Raw genomic sequence first — 21,599 nt, 5'->3', positions numbered from 1 at the left:
TTCAGAGACGAATCATCGGAATGATGAAGGTGCCACAAAGACTGGCCCGTGAGTGACAGGGGTTGTTTGCTGTGACAGAAAAAGACACAGTCACTGCTCTCGCACAGCAAAGAATGCAAAAGTAATAATTTTAGTTGAATTAGATGGTTGAATCCTGTGACGTTTTCCTTCCAGTTGTTTGGCAAAGCAAATTCTGAGGAGAGTCACATATTTTCTCGTTACAGTAAGAATTGTTTGAAACCATTTAATATTCTTCTAATAATTTGAAATCATTTAAAAAAATACTCCACTATGCTGGGTACCCAGTACACATTCTTACAACTCCCTGGAGCAGCCTTGCTGACCCGTGGGGTGGGGGCTGACACAGACCTTTAGGATCCACCCCCTCCAAGAGTCATGTCTTTTGTCACCAAAGTCTTGGCCATAGCAAACATCACTATTGTTTGTTATGTGTATTGTGGTAGTGCCTGAAAGCCCCAGTCATGGGCCAGGGCCCCGGTGTGCAAGGGGCTGGACAAGCACAGAACAGAAAAATGGTCCTTGCTTTTAATCTAGGTCTAAGAGAAAAGACGACAGGAGGCTGCAGCCAGCAAGCTGATTGTGACAAGGCTACAGTGGGACAGCACTGGTCAGCACGAGTCTCAGCATGCCAGAAGCCAACCTGTTGCCAAGATTTTTGTAGGCATCACAGCAAACACACCTTTCCAAGAGAGATTTGAAGGAGGACAAGGAGGTGGCTTTGTGGATGTTTACAGGGGGCTCAGCCCCTGTGTGAAGGGCAGCATGGAAAAGAGTTCAGAGGGGCTTGCTTGAAAACTTTACAAGTGGGCAACGGAGGCTGGAACCACTGGCAGAGCACAGATGGGAGCTGACATCGCAAAACCAGGAGTTGCCTATGGAGCGATGCAGAGAGAGGTGACGTGGTCAAAGTGCTGAGCCAGGAAAATGATCGTGGCAGCAGCATTGTGAATGGATGTGAGTGTGCAAAGATCACCTTTTTCAAGGCCAGAGAGAAAGCGGCTGCAGTAATTGAGACAGGAGGGACCATTGTGATCATCTAGCCTGACCTCCTGTGTAACACAAGCTACAGAACTTCCCTAAAATAATTCCTAGAGCAGATCTTTTTCTTTAAAAATCCAATCTTGATTCAAAAATTGCCAGTGATGGAGAATCCACCACAACTCTTGATAAATTGTTCCAATGGTTAATTACTGTCACTGTTAAAACTTTATGCCTTATTTCCAGTGTGAATTTGTCTAGCTTCAACTTCTAGCCACTGGATTGTCTGAGACCTTTCTCTGCTAGACTGAAGAGTCCATTATTAAATATATGTGCCCCAGGTAGGTACCTGTAGACTTTAATCAAGTCACTCCTTAACCTTCTCTTTGTGAAGCTAAATAGATTGAGCTCCTTGAGTCTATCACTGTAATAAAGGCAGGTTTTCTAATCCTTTAATCATCCTTGTGGCTCTTCTCTGAACCCTCTCCAATTTATCAACATCCGTCCTGAGTTGTGGTCATGAGAACGGGACACAGGATTCCAGAAGCGGTTGCACCAAATACAGGAGTAAACTAACCTCTCTACTCCTACTTGAGATTGCCCTGTTTATGCATCCCAGGATGGGATTAGCTTGTTTGGCCACAGCAGCACACTGGGAGCTCATGTGCAGATGCATATCCACCACGACCCCCCGAATCCTTTCAGAGTCATGCTTCTCAGGATAGAGTCCCTATGGTCTTTCTTCCTAGATGTATACAATTACAGTTAGCTGCACTCACTCATACATTTGTTTGTGCCCAGTTTACCAAACAATCCAGATCACTCTGTACAGTGACTTGTCCTCTTCATACTTTACCACTTCCCCAATTTTTGTTATCTGCAAACTGATTTGTTGTTGCTGATTTTATGTTTTCTCCCAGGTCATCAGTACAAATGTTAAATAGCGTAGGGCCAAGAACCGATCACGGCAGGACCCCACTAGAAACACACCCACTTGGTGATGATTCCCCAAAATGATTAGAGCCTGGATGAGACTTTTAGCTGCATTGGTAGAGGAAAAGGGCCAGATTCTAGAATTATTCAGGAAGAATCAGCAACGTGTAGGATTTGGATGTCAGGTTGTAGAGAGGGGCTGAGTCGAAAATGACACTCAGGTTATGGGCCTGAGTGAAAGGCAGGATGGTGGGGTTGTCCACAGTGATCGAGACAGGAGATGGCAGGGAGGGTCTGTTGGGGAGGGAGATCAAGAGCTTTGCTTTAGCCATGTTGAACTTGAGGTGACAGCTAGACACCCAGAGAGACAGGCCGAGATTCTGGTTTGGACAGAAGGAGACAGGTCTGGAGTAGAGAGGTGGATCTTTGCATCCTCTGCATGGAGTTGGTAGTTGAATGTGTGTTTGCAGATGAGATTACCCACAAACAAGGTGGAGAGGGGGAAGAGACGGGGACCAAGGACAGAGCCCTGTGGGACCCCCAGTGATAGTTGATGAGGGGCGGGGAGAGGAGGAGGATCCTATCTATCTTCAGGACTTATATGGTCCCCTTCAGCATAGCCTCTGAGCACCTCACAATGTTTAATGTATTTATTCTCCTAACACCCCTGGGAGCAGGGCAGGGCTATCGATGGGGAACTGGGGCACAGGAAGTCTGAGGCGGAGCAAGGAATTGAGTCCAGGTCTCTCAGGTTTTAGACTAGCATCTTGATGACTAGAGTATCTGAAGAACACATTGAAGCTGCTACTGGAGAGGTAAAAGGAGAATGAGGAGAAGTCAGAGGCAGGAGGCCAAGGGAGGATTAGCTCTTGAGGAGAAGAAGAGTGTGGTCAATGGTGTTGAAAGCAGCCAACAGCTCAGGGAGGATGAGGAGGGAACCAAAGAGAGGTCATAGAGCCTTAGGCTCCGATGCTGCCAATGTTTGTGCAGTGTTGGAAGTGTGTAAGCGTTCGCAGGATCAGGGTCTGCGCAGCGGAGAAAGATGGAAAGAACTGCTGTAAATCCTATGGGCATGGGATGGTTGGACATTGAGTGGGAGATGAGTCAGCATGGACTTGACAGTGTAAGTGTAACACCGACAGACCCCAGTCGCCAGGATTGAACCTGGGGCCTCTGGAGCTTAGTGCATGAGCCTCTACCGCATGAGCTAAAAGCCAACTGCCTGTTAGTTAAGGCTGTAGAGCAGACTCATAATCTCTCTCTCTCTAAGAGGTCTAGCTGCCACGAGATGGGACAGAGCCCCACACCCAGGAGGAATGCGGGTAACGTAAGCAGCATGCATGACTATGTTTGCTTAGGGCAAACGCTTGAGGAGAATGATGAGTAAGGCCACGAGGCATGGGTGAGAGATCTTCTGCTGTTGCTTTTGTGAAGACATCCTTGGAATCACAGGTTGGAACTTGAGAAAAATCCCCTGTCCCCTAGCAACCTGGATGGTGCTGGAGGACAGGCACCAGTGGAAAGCCCCCCAAATAGCTTGTTTTTTACAAAAGTGACACTGGGTTGGGGGGAAGGGAGACAAACAGAAAGCCGCCCCCTGCTGCCACACCCCTCCCCCCCTTCCAATGCTGTTTGCAATACATGGTGATCCCTTCCAACCACAACCACTGGACAAAGTGGAGAAATGATCTGAAATAAATAGAATGAAATTCAATAAGGACAAATGCAAAGTGCTCCACTTAGGAAGGAATATGGGGTCATAGTGGATCACAAGCTAAATATGAGTCAACAGTGTAAGGCTGTTGCAAAAAAAGCGAACATCCTTCTGGGATGTATTAGCGGGAGTGTTGTAAGCAAGACATGAAAAGTAATTCTTCCGCTCTACTCCACGCTGATTAGGCTTCAGTATTGAGTATGGTGTCCAGTTCTGGGCACCACATTTCAGGAAGGATGTGGACAAATTGGAGAAAGTCCAGAGAAGAGCAACAAAAATGATGAAAGGTCTAGAAAACGTGACCTATGAGGGAAGATTGAAAAAATTGGGTTTGTTTAGTCTGGAGAAGAGAAGACTGAGAGGGGACATAACAGTTTTCAGGTACATAAAAGGTTGTTACAAGGAGGAGGGAGAAGAATTGTTGTTCTTGACCTCTGAGGACAGGACAAGCAGCAATGGGCTTAAATTGCAGCAAGGGCAGTTTAGGTCGGACATTAGGAAAAACTTCCTAACTGTCAGTGTGGTGAAGCACTGGAATAAATTGCCTAGGGAGGCTGTGGAATCTCCATCATCGGGGATTTTTAAGAGCAGGTTGGACACACACCTGTCAGGGATGGTCTAGATAATACTGAGTCCTGCCATGAGAGCAGGGGACTGGACTAGACGACCTCTCGAGGTCCCTTCCAGTCCTTCGATTCTATGTTTGGGAAAGCGTGGTTGTGTGACCCAGATTTCAGCAAACAGGGCAGATTATTTGTTGAATTGTTTGTGGTGTAAGGGCTAGCACTGAAAACTTCCCCCGTTTCCCGTAGGTACCCTGTGCGATATTGCTCTCCTGAAGGTAACAGAGGCAGCAAGGGAGCAAATGCTGCAAGTGTCTGGGTACAGACCTGCTCTTCATGCTGAAATGCTGTGGGGGGGAGGAATAGCTCAGTGGTTTGAGCATTGGCCTGCTAAACCCAGGGTTGTGAGTTCAATCCTTGAGGGGGCCATTTAGGGATATGGGGCAAAACTGGGAATTGGTCCTGCTTTGAGCAGGGGGTTGGACTAGATGGCCTCCTGAGGTCCCTTCCAACCCTGATATTCTATGATGCCAGAAGAGTTAATGCTGGAGTGGCGCGGGAAAGTGTCCTACTGTGGTAGATGGAATTAGGCAGCCCTTCCCAGAAACCTTCTGCAAAGGATTGCAGAGTACCTCCATGAAAGCTTCCTGGAGGATTCCCAGGCCATCCCGTGCCCATAAACAGTCTTCTTTGGAGAGCACCCTCTGCGTAGCTGGAGTGGCCCACGATACCTCCTCTTTTGTTCCGATTCAACATAAAAAATAAGAACAGGTAACCTTAGATCCCTCTAAGCTGCGCAGCCGGGCAGCTGCCTATTAAGCCCTGTGCAGGGGCTCAGGGCTGCTGCGGCGAGAGATGCCTCTCCCACAGCACGGACCTGCCGCGGCGGGGAGAGGTGCCCCTCCCTGCCGGCCCCAGCACGGACCTGCCCCGGACTTGCCACGGCCAGGGGAGAGGAGACCCTCCCCCTGCCCAGGTCCACTGGAGCTGCCGTGGCCGGGGAGCAGCCTCGAGCTGCTGCAGTGAGAGAGGAGTGGGGGGAGTCCTCTCTCCCCACCACAGCCCCGGGGGAGCCTGCACCCCAAACCCCTCATCCCCAGCCCCACCCCAGAGCCTGTACCACCCCAACCCTCTGCCCCAGCCTTGAGCCCCCTTCCGCACCCCAACCCCCCCATCCCTGGCCTCACCCCAGAGCCTGCACCCCCCCACACACCCCAACCCTCTACCCCAGCCCTGAGCCCCCTCCCACACTCTGAACCCCTTGGCACCAGCCCCACCACATGCATTGTGTTATATGCACCACTATGAAGGTGATGTGTCACACATAACAAAATTCATTCCGCACATGGACATTAAAACATTAGAGGGAACGCTGCACGTAACCCCTACGGTGGTTTTCGATGGGACATGTGTACTCAGCAGAGTCTCGTCCATTTCTAACGTCAGGACCTGGGGCTCCATCTCGGTTTGCCCTGTTTGCTAGTCGCTGGCTTCTCAATATCCTGCAGAGCTGGCGTACGACCTCGTAGAAAGGTAATGATCAGGAAACTTGGCAGGAGACAGCACAGGCATCCAACGTGGCCAGGACGCTCAGCCAATAAGCTAGTTGAGCTTTAGTCATGGCTCTCTTTCCCGCTGCAATGCTGAGAAGCTTGTTAGTGGCAGTTTGTGGGCAGATATTCCATCTGTGATCTTCCAGAATGAACTCCTGCAGCTGCAGGGTATCAGCTTTGAGGAAATAAATTAACAAGCAGAGCTCACATTCACAAGTTGGCACAGTGGATAGCTGGGCATTCGGCTGGCTAATTGCTTAGACTCAATCCCCATCCTTATATTCTTCGTTCGTCAAGCTCAGAGGAGGAAATCAGAAAAATATTGCCCATTGTTTTCTTAGTTAACTTCTAATCTTGAAAATCTGATGGAAACACTGAGAAGTGGCAGGGCACAGTGATGTGATAGCCAGCTTGGGTGCTCTTTTATTGCCACTGTGTCTGTCAAACACTCTTCAGCCAGCCTGGCGGGCATTTTATGGCAATAAAAATATGCATGGCAATAGAATGTTCAGCTGGGGTTTTAAACATTTTCAAAATTATACACCATAATTCACAATAAATACATATTTGGGAAGGACACCTAAGTTTCCCCATCTAAGTAACAGCCCTTTTTGCTTTTTGAGGATTCACAAGGGGCTGGTCTACCCTGAAAACTTACACCCGAATATCTCCGACTCAGGGGTGTGACACATCCGCAGCCCTGAGAGATAGAGCCATGCCGGCCTAACCCCCTGTGGAGACAGTGCTAGCTGGACAGAAGGCTTCTTCGGTTGACCTAGCTGCCACCTCTCAGGAGGTGGATGAACCACAGTGATAGGAGGACCTCTCCCACCGCTGTAGTGTGTCCGCACCGCAGCGCGTGCTACTGCAGTGTGTGAAGTGTAGACGTACCCTCGGAGAGAGGAATGTGCTGTATAGAGGTGTGTGTGACCTGTTCTTGTTGTGAGCAACTGGTTTTCACACCTCTACGGATCAGAGCTTTACACAATTTTAAAATGTTTATAAATGTAAATTGACCCACAATGGGCTCCAGGCATAGGTGGAGGGAGGGAGGGAGCTGCAGGAGGCCGAGGGGGTCGGTAAACTGATGGACATACATTTGGAGGTCGGAGGCGGGGTGGCATGCAGCTCTGCACATGGGCATCGGGACTTGAGCAGGGGAGGGCAGAACCAGGAGGTGGGATCAAAACAAAAAAGAACTAGATTATAAAATTCCATCCCTTGTTCCAGGGACCAGGTTCTAGTAACTCAAAGAGTCTCCCAAATAACAGGAAATGGATTGTGTCTATTTCCAATACAACTGACCCATTGTGGCGGGTGAAGAATTCATTCTTCCCAGCACACGCAATGGGTGCAGCGTGCTGGTAATGAATGAAGCTGGAGTTTTAGCATTTCTCTGTAGGCTGCTTTAGCCAACTTTAGCATTACATCATCAGTGCAGGAACGAGGGTCCAGAGCAGAGGGCTGTCTGCTGGAGTCCTCGGGCTTCTCAGTGCACCTTCGGGCTTCTCTCCCTCACTCATTTCATACCCAGGAAACACAATAGTGATCTCCATGGTTACATTAATTCTCCTGGTGCCTGTGCACTCACAGGTGGGATCTTCTGACCCCTGAACGTGGTTCCCAGCTCCCCAGCCAGCCCCCTCGAGGCCAGCCATCCCTGCACAATTGTTCCAGCTCTCTGCATCTTAAAAGCACGTGTGACTCCTTCCTGGTGCCTTCCTCTTTAACGTTCCTTTTACTCTGTGGTTCTGAGTGTATGTTAGGGGGGAGGCCTGGGGGCTGTTCTCCAAGCCTCGCATTTCCCTACCCTGCGCGCCTTGGCATCCGAGGGCTTTTCAGAGATGATATGCTTTCTGTCAGGCTGTGGGGGAGGCGAGAGGAAATGGCCGCTCCTGCTCCCTGCACATTCGCAGAACAGCCTGCACCAAATCCTAGCACTTAGCTGATAACTTTCCAAAGAGAAAGAACCCAGTAAATGGCCCAATTAAAACAGACACAAGAGGAAAATGCGAGTGAGCGCTGGAGTGTTGGCGAGGCAGCTAGGCTCTGTGGGAAGTGCTCCATGTGTGTCTGCCAGTACCTGTTACTCGAAGGGCTCTGACATTCTCCAGACTTCCCTGCAGGGATAGCAGCACCTGATTCCACTTAAAACTTGCCCGTGTGTCTCCCCCCAGCCCTACACCTCACCCTAGAAAGCACAGAGTGTGGAGAGAATGAGGATGTAATTAGCTGGGAAAAACTTCCCAGGACTTCCGTCAAAGTATTTCACAGCCACACTTGGATACCACGAACACACAAACAACTTGCACAGAGCAAGCGGCATGCGGCTGAGAGTGGTGCTCGGCTGCTGGCTTATCCTCTGCCCAGTTTGCAACTTTCACATGCACCAAAATTGCTGTGCTTGCGATGCGCCCACGAACGACGACCTGAGGAGGACGGTAAATTCACCCCAGGGAAGCGAGGAAGCAGTTTGCTCCATAAATATTTCCACAGAACAAACATGCTGCAGCCTGTGTCTATTTAGCATCTGCTGACCTCTTCTCCTCTGTGGCTGTGGCTGTTTTCTCCAGTTCCCTGCCCCCATCCCGTTCTGTGCGAGATGGGACAGGAGACCCTGCTTGCAGGATGTTTTTCAGTGTCTCAGATTTATGGTTGTCTGTGTCAGATTTAGTAGGTGTAGGACTCCTGAGAAAGCGGCGGCCTGTGTGCAGAAACGGTGAAGGAGGGGCTGAAGGAAGAAGCTGCTCCGAGACAATCCGTCATGCACTAACCATCACTTAGAAGCTACTCGGAGAAGGGTATCGATTCAAGGAACTATACACAGAAAATCCCAAAGCCTCTGACAGCAGGCTCTGTGCTGCCAGAGCCCAGACGGGGCTGCTGGCGCCCTCTGGTGTGAGGAGACCCCGGTTTTAGATGAGGAGAGCAGATCGCCTTCCTCTCCCAACGCAGCACGGGGGTGGTGGAGGCTTGTGCCACCCAATCTGACCCAGAGCACAGTCTTTGGGGGCACAGTATTGCAGGAGGTGCCAACCTGAATGGCCTGCGCTGCACATTCCATGTTTCAGCACCCCTAGCCAGTGCTTAATTCTTGCCAGGGCTGAGCCCTGGCTGGCACCTCCGGGCTTGGCAGTTCACAGTCCTGGCACCTGTACTCTGGCACATCAGCTATGAAAGTAAAAAAAGATTGCTTGAGCCCCAGCACCTAATTGCTTGAGTCCCGGCACCTCTTTAATTACAAATTAAGCCCTGCCCCCAGCACTGTGCTTCTGGGTGTGGCATCCCTCATACCATGGATATGCTTCATCATGTCTCTTCTAGCAACGTTTGTTTTATTATGAAGACCATGATCGTGGTTCCAAAATGAAGGTTACACCAGGATTGTCTTTTCAGTGGGACCTTTGTGGTCTTCTAAATCGGCTTGCACAGGACTATTTTGAGGGGAAGGTACTAGGAGTGATAGTTCTCAGCATGCCTGGTGTCCCCGCAGTGCCCATGTGCTGGAATTTCTGTCCCTAAGCTACAGGCTGGAAACAAATCTTTTTTTACAGATTTCAGGCAGGGTATCCCTCTTTTTCCAAACATGTTTGTAGAACACTGCCATGAAATTTCACACCCGCAAAGAAACACACTGTTTGGTGACTACGAACATTGTCTAGGAGAATAACATATCAAACCTGAAGAATGAATGACAGCGTTCCCGGTCAGCCCTGGTCAGACTGTTTAGTTGTTGTTGATTGTCTGGAGGTAGGGTGGTGTCACCCAATATGACCCATAGCACTTGTGAGTGGTTGTGCTTGTGAGTGGGGTGGGGCGGGAGAGTTGAGGGGGGATGGAAGTGGCTGTATGCGGGATTCTCTTACTAACTTAGCTAGGGGAGTGCAACAGGGTTCTCTGCGCCTTAGACCTCGCTGGAGCCCGGCACTTCGGAAGCCTGAACTCAGACGTTTGAACCACAGAGAAGAACGTTAGTGTTAAACTTAAAACCAAAACACACATGTCCTCAGCCATTCCCCCAGGCAGCCAGGTGGCAGAGCATTTGGGGCAGTGCCAGGGCTGGGGCAGTGCCAGGGCTAGCCCATTGGAGGCCCTAGCAGGAATATTTCTCCCCACCCCCAAACACATACTAATAATGGGGGGGCCTTGAGCTGCTTGGGGCCCGCAGTAGTTGCTGAGTCTGCTTACGCCTAGCGCCGGCTCTGAGGTGGTGTTTGAAAGACTGGAACCATGCCTCTGAGAGGCTCCCAGAGTGAACACCTGGCAGAAGCTCATTCAACTCGGGAGGGGAGCTGCTGCATTTTGTGTCAGCTGAAGTTTTCTGCTGCTTTCCAAGGCAGCCCCCATGCAGTGTGTGCAGGAGCCGAGCCTGGGTACGACCCAGCTGGGCAAAGCATGGGGAGGTGCATCACAGAGGTTGCAGCATCCTGGCCAACAATGGCTGCTTTTGAAGCCACCTCTCTGTCTGGTGGCCTAGGTGCAGGGACTCCCCAGGCACGGTCCTTGCTTCGATGCAATTGTGAAGCGTGCCCAGACTTCAGGGTCTAGGAGGAGTTTTGCCCAGCCTTGGAATGATATCCCACTTTAAAAGGTCACATGCATTTACCTGATTGTAGGTGTGTAGCGGGTTCGTGGTGGTTCCTCCCACTCTGGCTCACTACATCCGTGGGCAGGGAATAAGCAAAGTCTGCCGTGAGGATCTAGGGCTCTGGTGGCAGAGTGGAGTGGACTTTGGCTTTCAGGCCAGGCAGGCTATAACGATGCTGGTTCTGGCGGGACCCAACTGAAAGTGCCAATTCAGGACAAATTGCTTAGAACAGGGCAGTTACAGCCCAAGGCTGGGGTTTCTATGCACACCAAGGCAAACCAAACCAGCCAAACAGAGCAGACTTTGGTTTTACCCCACTGGCTAACCACAAGTCACACAAGCAATTCCCTTAGACACTCCAGTTTCCCAGTATCTCCACCAGTGCCACTCATATGGGGACAAATGTTTATGAAAACCAATACCCCAGTAAAAGAAAAAAGGTTCTCTCGATCCCAAAGGACCAAGCCCCAGACCCAGGTCAATATACAAATCAGATCTTACCCACCAATCACGCTGTTGCCAGTCCTTTCGAATCTAAAATCTAAAGGTTTATTCATAAAAGGAAAAAGATAGAGATGAGAGCTAGAAGTGGTGAAATGGAATCAATGACAGACAGTGATGGCAAAGTCCTTGGTTCAGGCTTGCTGCAGTGAAGGAATAAGCTGCAGGTTCAAATCAAGACTCTGGAGAACATCCCCAGCTGGGATGGGTCTTTCAGTCCTTGGTTCAAAACTTCAGGATAGCAAAGTCCCTCCAGAGGTAAGAAGCAGGATTGAAGACAAGATGGAGGAGCTGCAGCAGGTTTTTATAGTCTCTTGCCATGTGGTCTCTGCTTTCTTTATCCCAAAGACAAGCTGCCCATCCCAAGGCCTGGAAACACCTCAGAGTTCTCTCCATAGGCAGGTCCCTGCACACCTTGCTGGGTCCCCAGGCATGTCTGCCTTCTCTCAATGGGTCAGTTGTGTCGCTGATGGTCCTTAATGGGCCATCAAGCAGGCTAGGCAGAGCTGACACCAACTTGTCTGGGGTGCTCCCCAGAAGCAGAGCATAAGTTTGAAATACAGACAGTATAGAGCCAATACTTATAACTTTAAATACAAAAATGATACATGCAAACAGATTGCATAATCCTAACCAGCAAACCATAACCTCGTCTTAGACACCTCATTTGACCCGCTTCATACAAGATTTGGTGCCATTACAGGACCTTGATTGCAACAATGTTCTATATGGTCCCAGTTCAAGTCAATAATGTCACACAGGCTCTAGGCAGTCTGTGTGCTCTGGCCCTTGGGCAGGGCAGAGCAGTAAAGGTTTAGGGGCTCAGGCCCTTGGGCAGGGAAAAGCACCAATCAGTCTAGGAAGCGCAGGCTGGGTAGCGCACAAAGCCGTCGAGGTGCTCATCCCGCAGGCAGGGCAGAGCAGTGAACAGTCTAGGGGCCCAGGCCCTCGGCAGCACAGAGCAGTCAGGGTCTAGCATCCTAGTTCTGGCGGACAGTAGACTAACACAGGCCTCCTGGCCCAAGGTGAGGTGGCTGCCACCCCAGGGGTGGCCCGGCAGTGGGTCACCCGGACCCACCCTACTGCACTGGGTCCCAGCCCAGCCCTAACAGTGGCAGAGTGTGTCGCACTGGGTCAGCGGGGAATCCAGCTGCAACACGCTGACCGGGTTTCAGGCAGCAACGCCGCCGGACTGGAGTCGGCTGTCCTTGGGCCACTTTGTACCCTCGCCGCGCGGTGCCCCGGGATCTGTGGGTCCTCCATCTCCCAGGGTAGATAGCCAGCGGCAGGCCCAGCGACTCCTCAGTGTATCGGTCAGCTGGCGGCTCCAGCAGCTCTGGCCAGTCCTCAGCTCGGCGGGGCTCCCCTTCGGTCCAGCCTCGGGAGCAGGCAGAAGGCATCCGTCTCCTCCAGCAGCTGCAGCCCAGCTGAGCTCCGGGACCCATCCTTTACACTTCCTGTCTCGCCTCGTAGCTTCCTGTGGGAGGGGCGGGCATGGCCTGGCTCTGCCCACCTGGGCTCTGAGCATGGTTTCTCCTGCTCTGGCTCAGTGGGAGGCCACTTCAGCTCACTACGAGGTGCCACAGGGCAGCATTTGACATCAGAGGCAGAGCTGACGGGCGGGGCAGAGGGTCTGGAACGCCTGGTACTTTTCTTTCATTTGAGTTACAAGCTGGTTTTCGTTTCTTCCCAGCCAGGTCTCTAGACAAACTCTATAACTTCGCCGACTGCTCTGGCCTCCACCTGATCTTTGCGCTGAATGCCCTGCGCCGAAATCCAAATAACTCCTGGAACAGCTCCAATGCGCTCAGCCTGCTGAAGTACAGTGCCAGCAAGAAATACAACATCTCCTGGGAGCTAGGCAACGGTGAGTGTGACTGGCCAGCTCGCCTGCAGCTCCTCGGAGTGTCGCTCGCTGTGGCAGGAAGGGAAGGGTCAGTTCCCCCTTCGTACCGAACACTTGCAGGACGCTTTGCCCTTAGCCCTTCAGAGGGGACTGAAAGGACCCTGCTGTGAGGAAGTGTGCACTGTTGGAGACCCAGCTAGCTTCAGAAGGGCATCTCTGTAACGTCCGTGTAATGGGCTCCTGTCTGAACACACCTGTCTGCTGGTATTTCACAATCAGAAACGCTTCCACACAGCTCACTGCCTGTCACAGCGGGGCGTGCCACGGGAGTGCAGACAAGCCACGGCGTGGGCCGGCGGGGCAGAAAGGATGGTTGCGATAACTAGCTACAGGAGACGCAGCGAAGGAAACAGGGGCGCTGGAGTAATGTGTACAGTGGGGGTGCTGAGAGCCATTGAACCAAACTGTAAATCCTGTATCTAATGGAAGCCACTGCAGCACCCCGAGTTCCAGCGCCTGTGCCCATTAGCCCTCAGCTGGCCCCAGGGTTGCCGGGGGTGGAAAGGGGTAGTAAGGCCACCTCTCCGCCTTCTTCCCAGTTCAGGAAAACCTGCAGATTGAACCCCAGGCTGGTGAAGGGCGGCGAGGGGAGCTCACAGCACCCATTTATTCCTGTATCCCTCCTGCCTCTCTGGCCTGCTCTACATTTAAAACTGACGCTGGCCTAGCTGCGTCGGTCAGGGGGTGAAACCCCCACCCACCAGCGACACAGCAGTTCTGACACAACCCCCGTGGAGACGCAGCTGTGCTGATACCAGGGTGCTTCTGCTGGCATAGTCTACGGCCACACTTAAACCAGGGGCTCTCAACCTTTCCAGACTGCAGTAGCTCCTCACTTAACGCCGTCCCAGTAAACGTTATTAGGTCGCTACTCCATTAGAGAACACACTCCTTTAAAGTCCTGCAATGTTCCCTTATAACATTGTTTGGCTCCCCTGTTCTGCCTGCCCAGCGCTCCTGCCAGGGAGCGGGGTCGGGGCACAGGGGCTTGCCTGCTCCCTGGCTGGAATGCCAGACGGGCAGAGCGGGGCAAGGCCCCATGCCCCCACCCTGCTACGCCCCTGCCTCCACCAAGCTTCACAATCATCATTGGTAAGTACAGTATTAAATTGTTTCTTTAAAATTATTTAAAACTTATACTGTATATGTATATAAAGTCTTTTGTCTCGTGAAAAAAATTTTCCTGGAACCTAACCCCCCCACATTTACATTAATTCTTATGGGGAAGTTGGATTCACTTAACATTGTTTCGCTTAAAGTTGCACTTTTCAAGAACATAACTAGGATGTTAAGTGAGGAGTTTCTGTACTGTACCCTTTTAGGAGGCTGATTTGTCTTGAATACCCCCCAATTTTCACCTCACTTAAAAATGATTTGCTTCCAAAATCAGGCATAAAAATGCAGACATGTCCTAGCACACTGGTACTGAACAGCGGCTTAGGTTCTCCTTTTTACCGTATCATTGTAAAATAAATCACCTGGATTAGAAACACTGTAGGTACATGCCAGCGTACAGTGTATGGGGCAGAATGAACCAGTCCTGGTCTGTATGAAGCCTCAGTTTGTACGGACTCCGCTAGTGCTTGATGTAGCCTGCTGTAAAACTAGGCAAATCTCTAGCTGAGTTGATGTGCCCCCTGGAAGAGCTCTGTGTACCCCAGGGGTACATGTACCCTGCTTGAGAACCACTGACTTAAACCACTCGCTAGCGTGCGGGGAGGGTCCCATTGCTGGAGTGAATCCACCTTGCCGAGGGGCAGTGGCGAGGGTGCCCTTGTGCTGTCTGTATGGTGGTTAGGTCGGCTTAGCGGCACTGCTCAGGAGAGTGGCTTTTTCACACTCCTGAGTAACAGAGCTGGGTCGACCTCGTATTTAAGTGTAGCCCTGGCCATAGCTGGTGGTGTTCCTCCAGCACAGAAAATCTCCTTCTGTCAGCATACGCTGTGGGCGGGCCGGCACTGAAAAGGTATGTCAGCGTAGCTTCTCCCAGGGCTGTGAAAATCCCCCCCCCGCCCCCCCCGGAGAGACGTTGTTAAGCCAAGCTAAGCCCCGGTGTAGACAGCGCGAGATCGACAGAATGCTGCCTCTCGGGGAGGGGGGTTACCTGCCTGGCCCGGAGCCCCCACCCAGTGCTGTGGGAAGTGTCTGCGCCGAAGCCCTGCAGAGCTGGGGCTGTGGCGCTGGGGTGTTTTCAGGAGACCTCGCCTGTGTTTACACTAGTGGGCTCTGCCGGCTGGCGCTGCAGTACAAACAGCCGGGAGGTCCCCTGCTGTGGCTCTTTGTTGGGTGGGGTGCGTGAGCTGGGTGACCTTCTCCAGAAGGGCTGAGCGGGCTTGTTGATGTTTATTTTCCCAGAGCCCAACAACTACCGGACATTGACGGGCCGTACCGTGAATGGCAGTCAGCTGGGGAAGGACTATATCCAGCTGAAGAGCCTGCTGCAGCTTATCCGCACCTACACCAGAGCCAGCCTCTATGGGCCCAACATTGGGCGGCCCAGAAAGAACGTCATCACTCTCCTGGAGGGGTAAGTGATGCGGGTTAGATCCCGGGTCCTCAAATCTCCCCTCACCAAGGCTGATGGAGGCCAAACAAGTCCAAGTCCCACCCCTGCAGATGCACTGAGTCTCTTGCTGGGCAAGCTTGGTGCACTGCTCTTTGTCACTCCGTGTAATGGCGCGAAGGAGGCCACGGGTCCCCGCGTGGTAAAGAACGTCTGGAGTGGGGGCATGGTGGCCCAGAATCCACTGGGAGCAGAGCCGGGCGCGTACAGATACGCCCATTCTTAACTCTGAGTGTTTTGCTTCCATGCTGTGACGCTGTCATCCACACATTGTCTGTTTAGGGTATGAGCTCCTCAGACAGGGATTCTGTCTCCGATATGTTTATGCAGAACCAAGAACCAGGGGCCTTGATCCTGACTGGAACCTTCTAACACAAGAGCTAGAGAGATAATAACAGCAATGGTGGTAATAATTAGACAGTAAGTGCAACAGTAAGCAGGGAGTGTGCCTCATCGCAGCCTCTTCAGAGGACAGGAGAAGCATGTTTCAGGGAGATGCTGCTTTCCTGCTCTGTTTGGAGTGTCCTGTCTCCTCACCCTCCGTTCAGATCAGCGCAGGGAGGAGGGGCCTGGCACGTCTGTTAGCGTGCTGGCAGACTTTGCCTTGTGCTGAGCGCTCTGCTTGCTCCGTCCAGAGCACAGGCGAGGTGTAGAGCTGGGGACAGCGCTCCAGTCATTGTCAGCGTTCTTGCTAATAATCGGTTGCTTTGACTATGACCCAGAGCCACTTACATGATTTCCCTGAGCTACAGCAGAAGGGCCAAATCCCTGCTTTCCACTTCTGAAGCAGAGGCCAGGGCTGGGGAAGGTCCCTCCCCTCATCTTGGAGAAGAAGATCCTCTGGCAGACTGGCTGTGCCGTTAAAAGGCACCAAACAGCCGAGTCCCGCTGGCACCTCTCAGAATCAGAGATTCCTGGATGGCATTAGCCATCCTCTGCATTTCAGCTCTGCACTCCCGGGAGCTGCCGAAGGGTGTCCAGGAGCCAGTGGGGGTGCTGAAGGGCATGCGTGCTGTCGTCTCATGTCTTCATATGTCTGAGGAAGGGGGCAGCGAGGTTCTGCCGGGGCTAGAAGCGAGGCAGGCCAGAGAGAAGGGAGCAGCCATAGTGGAAGGGGATAGCAGAAGAGGAGACGAGGCGGTGATGGACACCAACAGCTGGAGAAGACACAGGACAGCCACAGAAATGTGGGAGATGCAGGAGCTTCCGGCGAAAAGGAATTTGCATCGTGCTGAACAGGACCATTGTTCTGTGGCAGCAGTTCCCTGAAGGACCGTGAACAAAAGCTGCAGTATGGGGGCTGGGCAAGGGGAGGTGGCTAGTGGACTCCGCTGGGAGCGGAGTTAGGTCCAGACTTCATTAACAGCTGCACGAATAATCTGCCATAGACAATAAACAGCACACGAACATAATCCCTGGTGCACCAAGGAGAGAGCTCCGACCAGATCCTCAGCTCTGTTCTAGCAGCACAAAGGAGCCGTAGAGCTGCCTTAAGCAGCCCCCTGAGATTCCACTGCCTCCGTGCGTCTCCACCACCCCCACTCGAAGGTTGTGACCTAGTGGCTGTGTCTAGGAACCCAGGGGCCAAGGACAGCCAGTGCAACTTACAACGGGCATGAGGCTGCGCTAAGTTGTGTCCAGAGCTGACCTGGGTCCTGGCCAGCCCCAGCATCCAGGGAATGAAAAGGTGTAAAGTCATGTTCGCCTCCCCCGGGCACGGGAGCTGTACCTTTAAGTGCCTGAGCTCTCCAGACAGGGCGTGCAGGAAGGGTGCTGAAGAAGCCCATGGACCTGTCACTGAGGGGACCCGTGTCAGCACTGGAGCTGGGGGCGAGGCCAGGCTGGAGCAGGCATACCCGTACCAGCTCTGTGCTGGACGTGAGTATGCTGCTCGTGCCACTGTGGCTAGAAGCGCTGGCTGCCCTGAGTGTGTCCCTATGGCCTCCGACCGATAGTCCCTCCCGCCACTCCCACCCTCGGCACACCAGCTAGGTTAGAGTTAACAGGAGCGTGTCTTGAGCTGAGACTCACACTCCCAACTCAAGTGTAGACATACCCTGAATAAGAGAGGCTCTGTCTCTAGCATCAAGGGCCCGCTGTGACTACTGAGCATGGCACCCCTCTCCTGGGATGAGTGGGCCCAGAGATGGCTAACGGGTCCTGGCCGTTCTGGAGGGGGATCAGTGATGGGCAGATTGCTGCTGTTCCTGGATTTGTCTTGGAGCTCAAGTGAACACTTCACTGGTGACACTGCTGGAAGGGATGGGATGCAGAATGGGGGTGACAGTCATGCCTGTCTCACCCTCAGCCTAGGCTGTTCTCACAGTGCTGGAGCACGGTGAGGCTGGAGGAAACCAGCAGGCTCTGGTCCACAGGGAGCTTTGTGATTCTGATTATTGGTTATAATTTCTCAGTGCTGACAATGCTGGACAAGGTGCCTCGACAAAGGCATTCTGTGCCCAGCAAAGAGCCCAACCTGAAACTCAGACCTAGGCTCTGTACAACTCCAAGCTAGTTGTTGATTCCTCACAGGCCCTGGGAGGGAGGGAGGGAGGATCACTGCCCAAGGGTGAGGGCACACAGTGAGAGGTGAAATGCCTGGCCAGCGTCAGGGGAGTGTCGGTGTTCAATGCGCAGTGAGCCGTGTGCTCACATTGGGAGACAAGAACTGACACTTGGATTTAAGATGACCCAGAACAGATTGCAGGGAGATGAGACATTGCTTCTTTAGCTTCCTGGCTGCTGCCGGCTGTGCAGGAGACTAGCAGTGGAGACTTGCGAGTGCACAGGTGCAAGAGGGAATTTCTGCAGGCACAACAAACAGTCCAGTTTGATGAGGTGTTAATTAGCCCATTCATGGAGCCTGAGCTGTTGGAGAACAGACACGTTAGCTACCTACTGTGCTCACAGGACTAGGAATCCCAGAACGGCAGAGTTCTTTGCTTGGGAAAAAGTTGTGGGATTGTAAGGAATTAATGTAGATTTTAATAGCAGCTCAGGCTCTGGCACGTGGAGTGATGCGTGGCCGACGCACCCTTGAGTGCTGGGAAAGAAGTAGGCAATAGAGCTGGACTGTCAGCACTGCACAAAGGCATCCATGGACCCTGGAATTCCCAAGTGTTCTGGCAGCCGCTTGAAGGCTCAGGGTCGCAGGCCTCGCCAAGCTGGCAGGAGTGCCGACTCTTCAGCCCCACTCCGGATCGCTAATGGTAAAGCACGTGTACCTCTGTTGTAGCCACACATGTTCCTGGAGTGCATCTGGCTCCTGTGGCTCATAGCACGATGTCACATAGGCCTCTGAACGCTCCTGGCTTCTGCTTGAAGCACAGCACACAAAGCAGACAATGGACGCCGGTGTCAAGGTCGGGACACCCATCCGTTCATGGAACGGGGACCCCCCCTCCTCCCGCCCTCCACATGCGGCAGGCATGCTGTGAGAGAGCTCGCCCTGCTTCCCGCTCCCCATCGCTAACCTCCCTTTGAATGTATCGTAGCCAGTGGAGAGAGCAGAGAGGCCAGGGCGATGTGCTTGCGGCAGCCCCTGTTGTTGAAGAGATGGGCTGTGGGGTTCTGTGGTCACTGGAGTGTTTCCTAAGTTTACTGTATGGAAATTGTAGAATTATCAACAATAATGCAGAAAAACAAGAAGTGTTCAATAAATATTTCTGTTCTGTGTCTGGGGGAAAAACCCGATGACGTAGTCTCAGCATCGGAGGATAACACCCTGGCCATTCCACTAGCATCTTAGGAGGATGTTACACAGGTGCTACTAAAGTTAGACATTTTTAAACCAGCAGGTCCAGGTAATTTACCTCCAAGAGTATTCAAAGAGCTGGCCAAGGAGCTCGCTGGACCATTAATGTTGATTTTCAATAAATCTTGGAATCCTGGGAAGTTCCAGAAGAGAGGAAGAAAGCTAATGTTCCAATATTTTAAAAGGGTAAATAGGATGACCTGGGTAATTAAAGCCCTTTCAGTCTGACATTGATTCTGGACAAGATAATTGAGCAGCTGATACAGGACTCAATTAATGAAGAATTAAAGAACATATATAATTAACGTCAATCAACATGAGTTTATAGAAAATAGATCCTGTCAAACTAAGGTGCTGTCTTTTTTTGATGAGATTACAAGTTTGGGTAATAAAGGTAATAGTGATGATATAGTATACAGATTCTTCCTGCGTATTTCTAGGATCTAGCCTTTTCTCTCCACCCATGCAGCTAAAACTCTCATCGTCTTGGGGGATCATCATTGAGTGTGTGTTTCCTTTCATTGGGGTCCTGCAGGAATTGGTTCTTAGCCATATGCTATTTAACATGTTTCTCTGTGACATGGACGGAAACATAATATTATCACTGATACAGCTTGCAGATAACACAAAAATTGTGGGAGGGGTAAGTAGTGAAGAGCACAGGTCACTGATTCAGAATGATCTGGATTGCTTGGTAAACTGGGTGCAAACAAACAATCTGCATTTCAATATGGCTAAATGTAAATGTATGCATCTAGGAGCAAAGAATGTAGGCCATACTTACAGAATAGGGGACTCTGTCCTGGGAAACTGTGACTCTGAAAAAGATTTGGGGGTCATGGTGGTAATCAGCTAAACATGAGCTACCTGTGGCCAAACCAGCTAATGCCATCCTGGGATGCATAAACAGGAGAATAGGACTACAGAGGTCGTTTTACCTCTGTGAGCTGGGTGCAAGCAAACAATAGGCATTGTAATATGGCTAAATGTAAATGTATGCATCTAGGAGCAAAGAATGTAGGCCAGTGGTTCTCAACCTGTTTACCACCCTGGGCTACATCTGCAGCTCTCTCTGTGTTATATGGGCCGCACCCACAGAATATATAGACTACCTGTGTGGCCCTAAGGATGTCACATGGGCTGGTGCTGATTGTGCTGCGGGTTGAGAACCACTGACACAGGGCCGTACTTACAGGACGGGGGACTCTGTCCTGGGAAGCAGGGACTCTGACAAAGATTTTGGGATCATAGTGGATAATCAGCTGAACGTCAGCTCCCAGTGTGATGCTGTGGCCAGAAGAGCTAATGCCATCCTGGGCTGCATGAACAGGGGAATCTCAAGTAGAGCAGAGAGGTTCTTTTACCTCGGTATGTGGCACTGGTGTGGCCAGGGCTGGAATCCTGTGCCAGTTCTGGTGCTCACAGCTCAAGAAGGAAGTTGATAAATTGGAGAGGGGTCAGAGAAGAACCACAAAAATGGTTTAGAAAACCTGTCTGATAGTGATAAACTCCAGGAGCTCAATCTGTGTATCTTAAAAGAGCAACGGTTACGGGGTTACTTGATTACAGTCTAGAAGTACCTATCAGGAAACACATATTTAATAATTGGCTCTTCAGTTTAGCAGAGATAGGTGTGACATGATCCAGTGATGTAAATTGAAGCTAGACAAATTCAGACTAGAAATAAGGTGTAAATTGTTAACAGTGAGCGTAATTAACCTTTGGAACAATTTACCAAGGGTCACGGTGGGGTCTCCATCACTGACAATTTGTAAATCCAAGATTGGATTTTTTTTTAAAGCTCTGCTCTAATAATTATTTTGGGGGAAGTTCTCTGGCCTGTGCAATGCACGACGTTAGACCAGCTGATCACAATGGTCACTTCTGGCCTTGGAATCTGGGTCTATGGACTCCTCTGCAAAGTCTCTTTGCTTGGGTGACAGTATCTTCCCTTGACTCACAAACCAGTACTCTTCCCCCTTCTCCTGACCAGTCCGTTGAGTACCCGCCACCCCCATTCACAGGCATCCCGTCACCTTTTAAATGTTTGTAGTCCTTTGATCTGATAACTCCCAGCTTTAGCAAAACAAGGATTGCAGTTTGTTGGAGACAGTAGGTAGGACCCTCAAAGTGAAGAGTTTTCCCCATTGCCTTTCAGGTGTGTGCCTGGATATTCTCATTGGGACAGTCATTGTGTCACCTTACACAGCCCCCATTGAACTGAAGCATTAAGGGCATATGATAACCATACCCCTTCCCCCAGTATACGTTATACAGTCTATCTCAGTAACTAAGTTACATATCAGTATGCTTAGATTATTACATAGCAGCTCCATGACGTCACACCCACAGGACAGATTGCAGGTTCACTAATGTATAAATATCAACATGTACTTCTCAAAATGGATTTAGCTACTTGTCTCTGAACTTCCTTCTGTGGAATTAGTTTTTTACTGATATCCCTAGTCTTTCAGCAGCATTTGTGTGGTGGAAGAGTGACATCCTAGGGTTGGTTAGGTTATCTG

General features: G+C 51.2%; 1 protein-coding gene across 2 annotated transcripts in view; it reads left to right on the top strand.

Moving 5' to 3' along the window:
• HPSE2 (heparanase 2 (inactive)) overlaps positions 1-21,599 on the top strand; it is a 280,559-nt gene that overhangs the window by 163,002 nt on the left and 95,958 nt on the right. For both annotated transcript variants that reach the window (XM_043552473.1, XM_037905356.2), the window contains exons 4-5: positions 12,545-12,718; positions 15,113-15,284. In XM_043552473.1, the coding sequence (XP_043408408.1) occupies positions 12,545-12,718; positions 15,113-15,284 (346 nt within the window). The remainder of the gene's footprint in view (positions 1-12,544; positions 12,719-15,112; positions 15,285-21,599) is intronic.

The sequence above is a fragment of the Chelonia mydas genome, chromosome 7 (assembly GCF_015237465.2).
Source record: "Chelonia mydas isolate rCheMyd1 chromosome 7, rCheMyd1.pri.v2, whole genome shotgun sequence".
NCBI lineage: Eukaryota > Metazoa > Chordata > Testudines > Cheloniidae > Chelonia > Chelonia mydas.
This window is presented reverse-complemented; position numbering and strand designations above follow the sequence as displayed.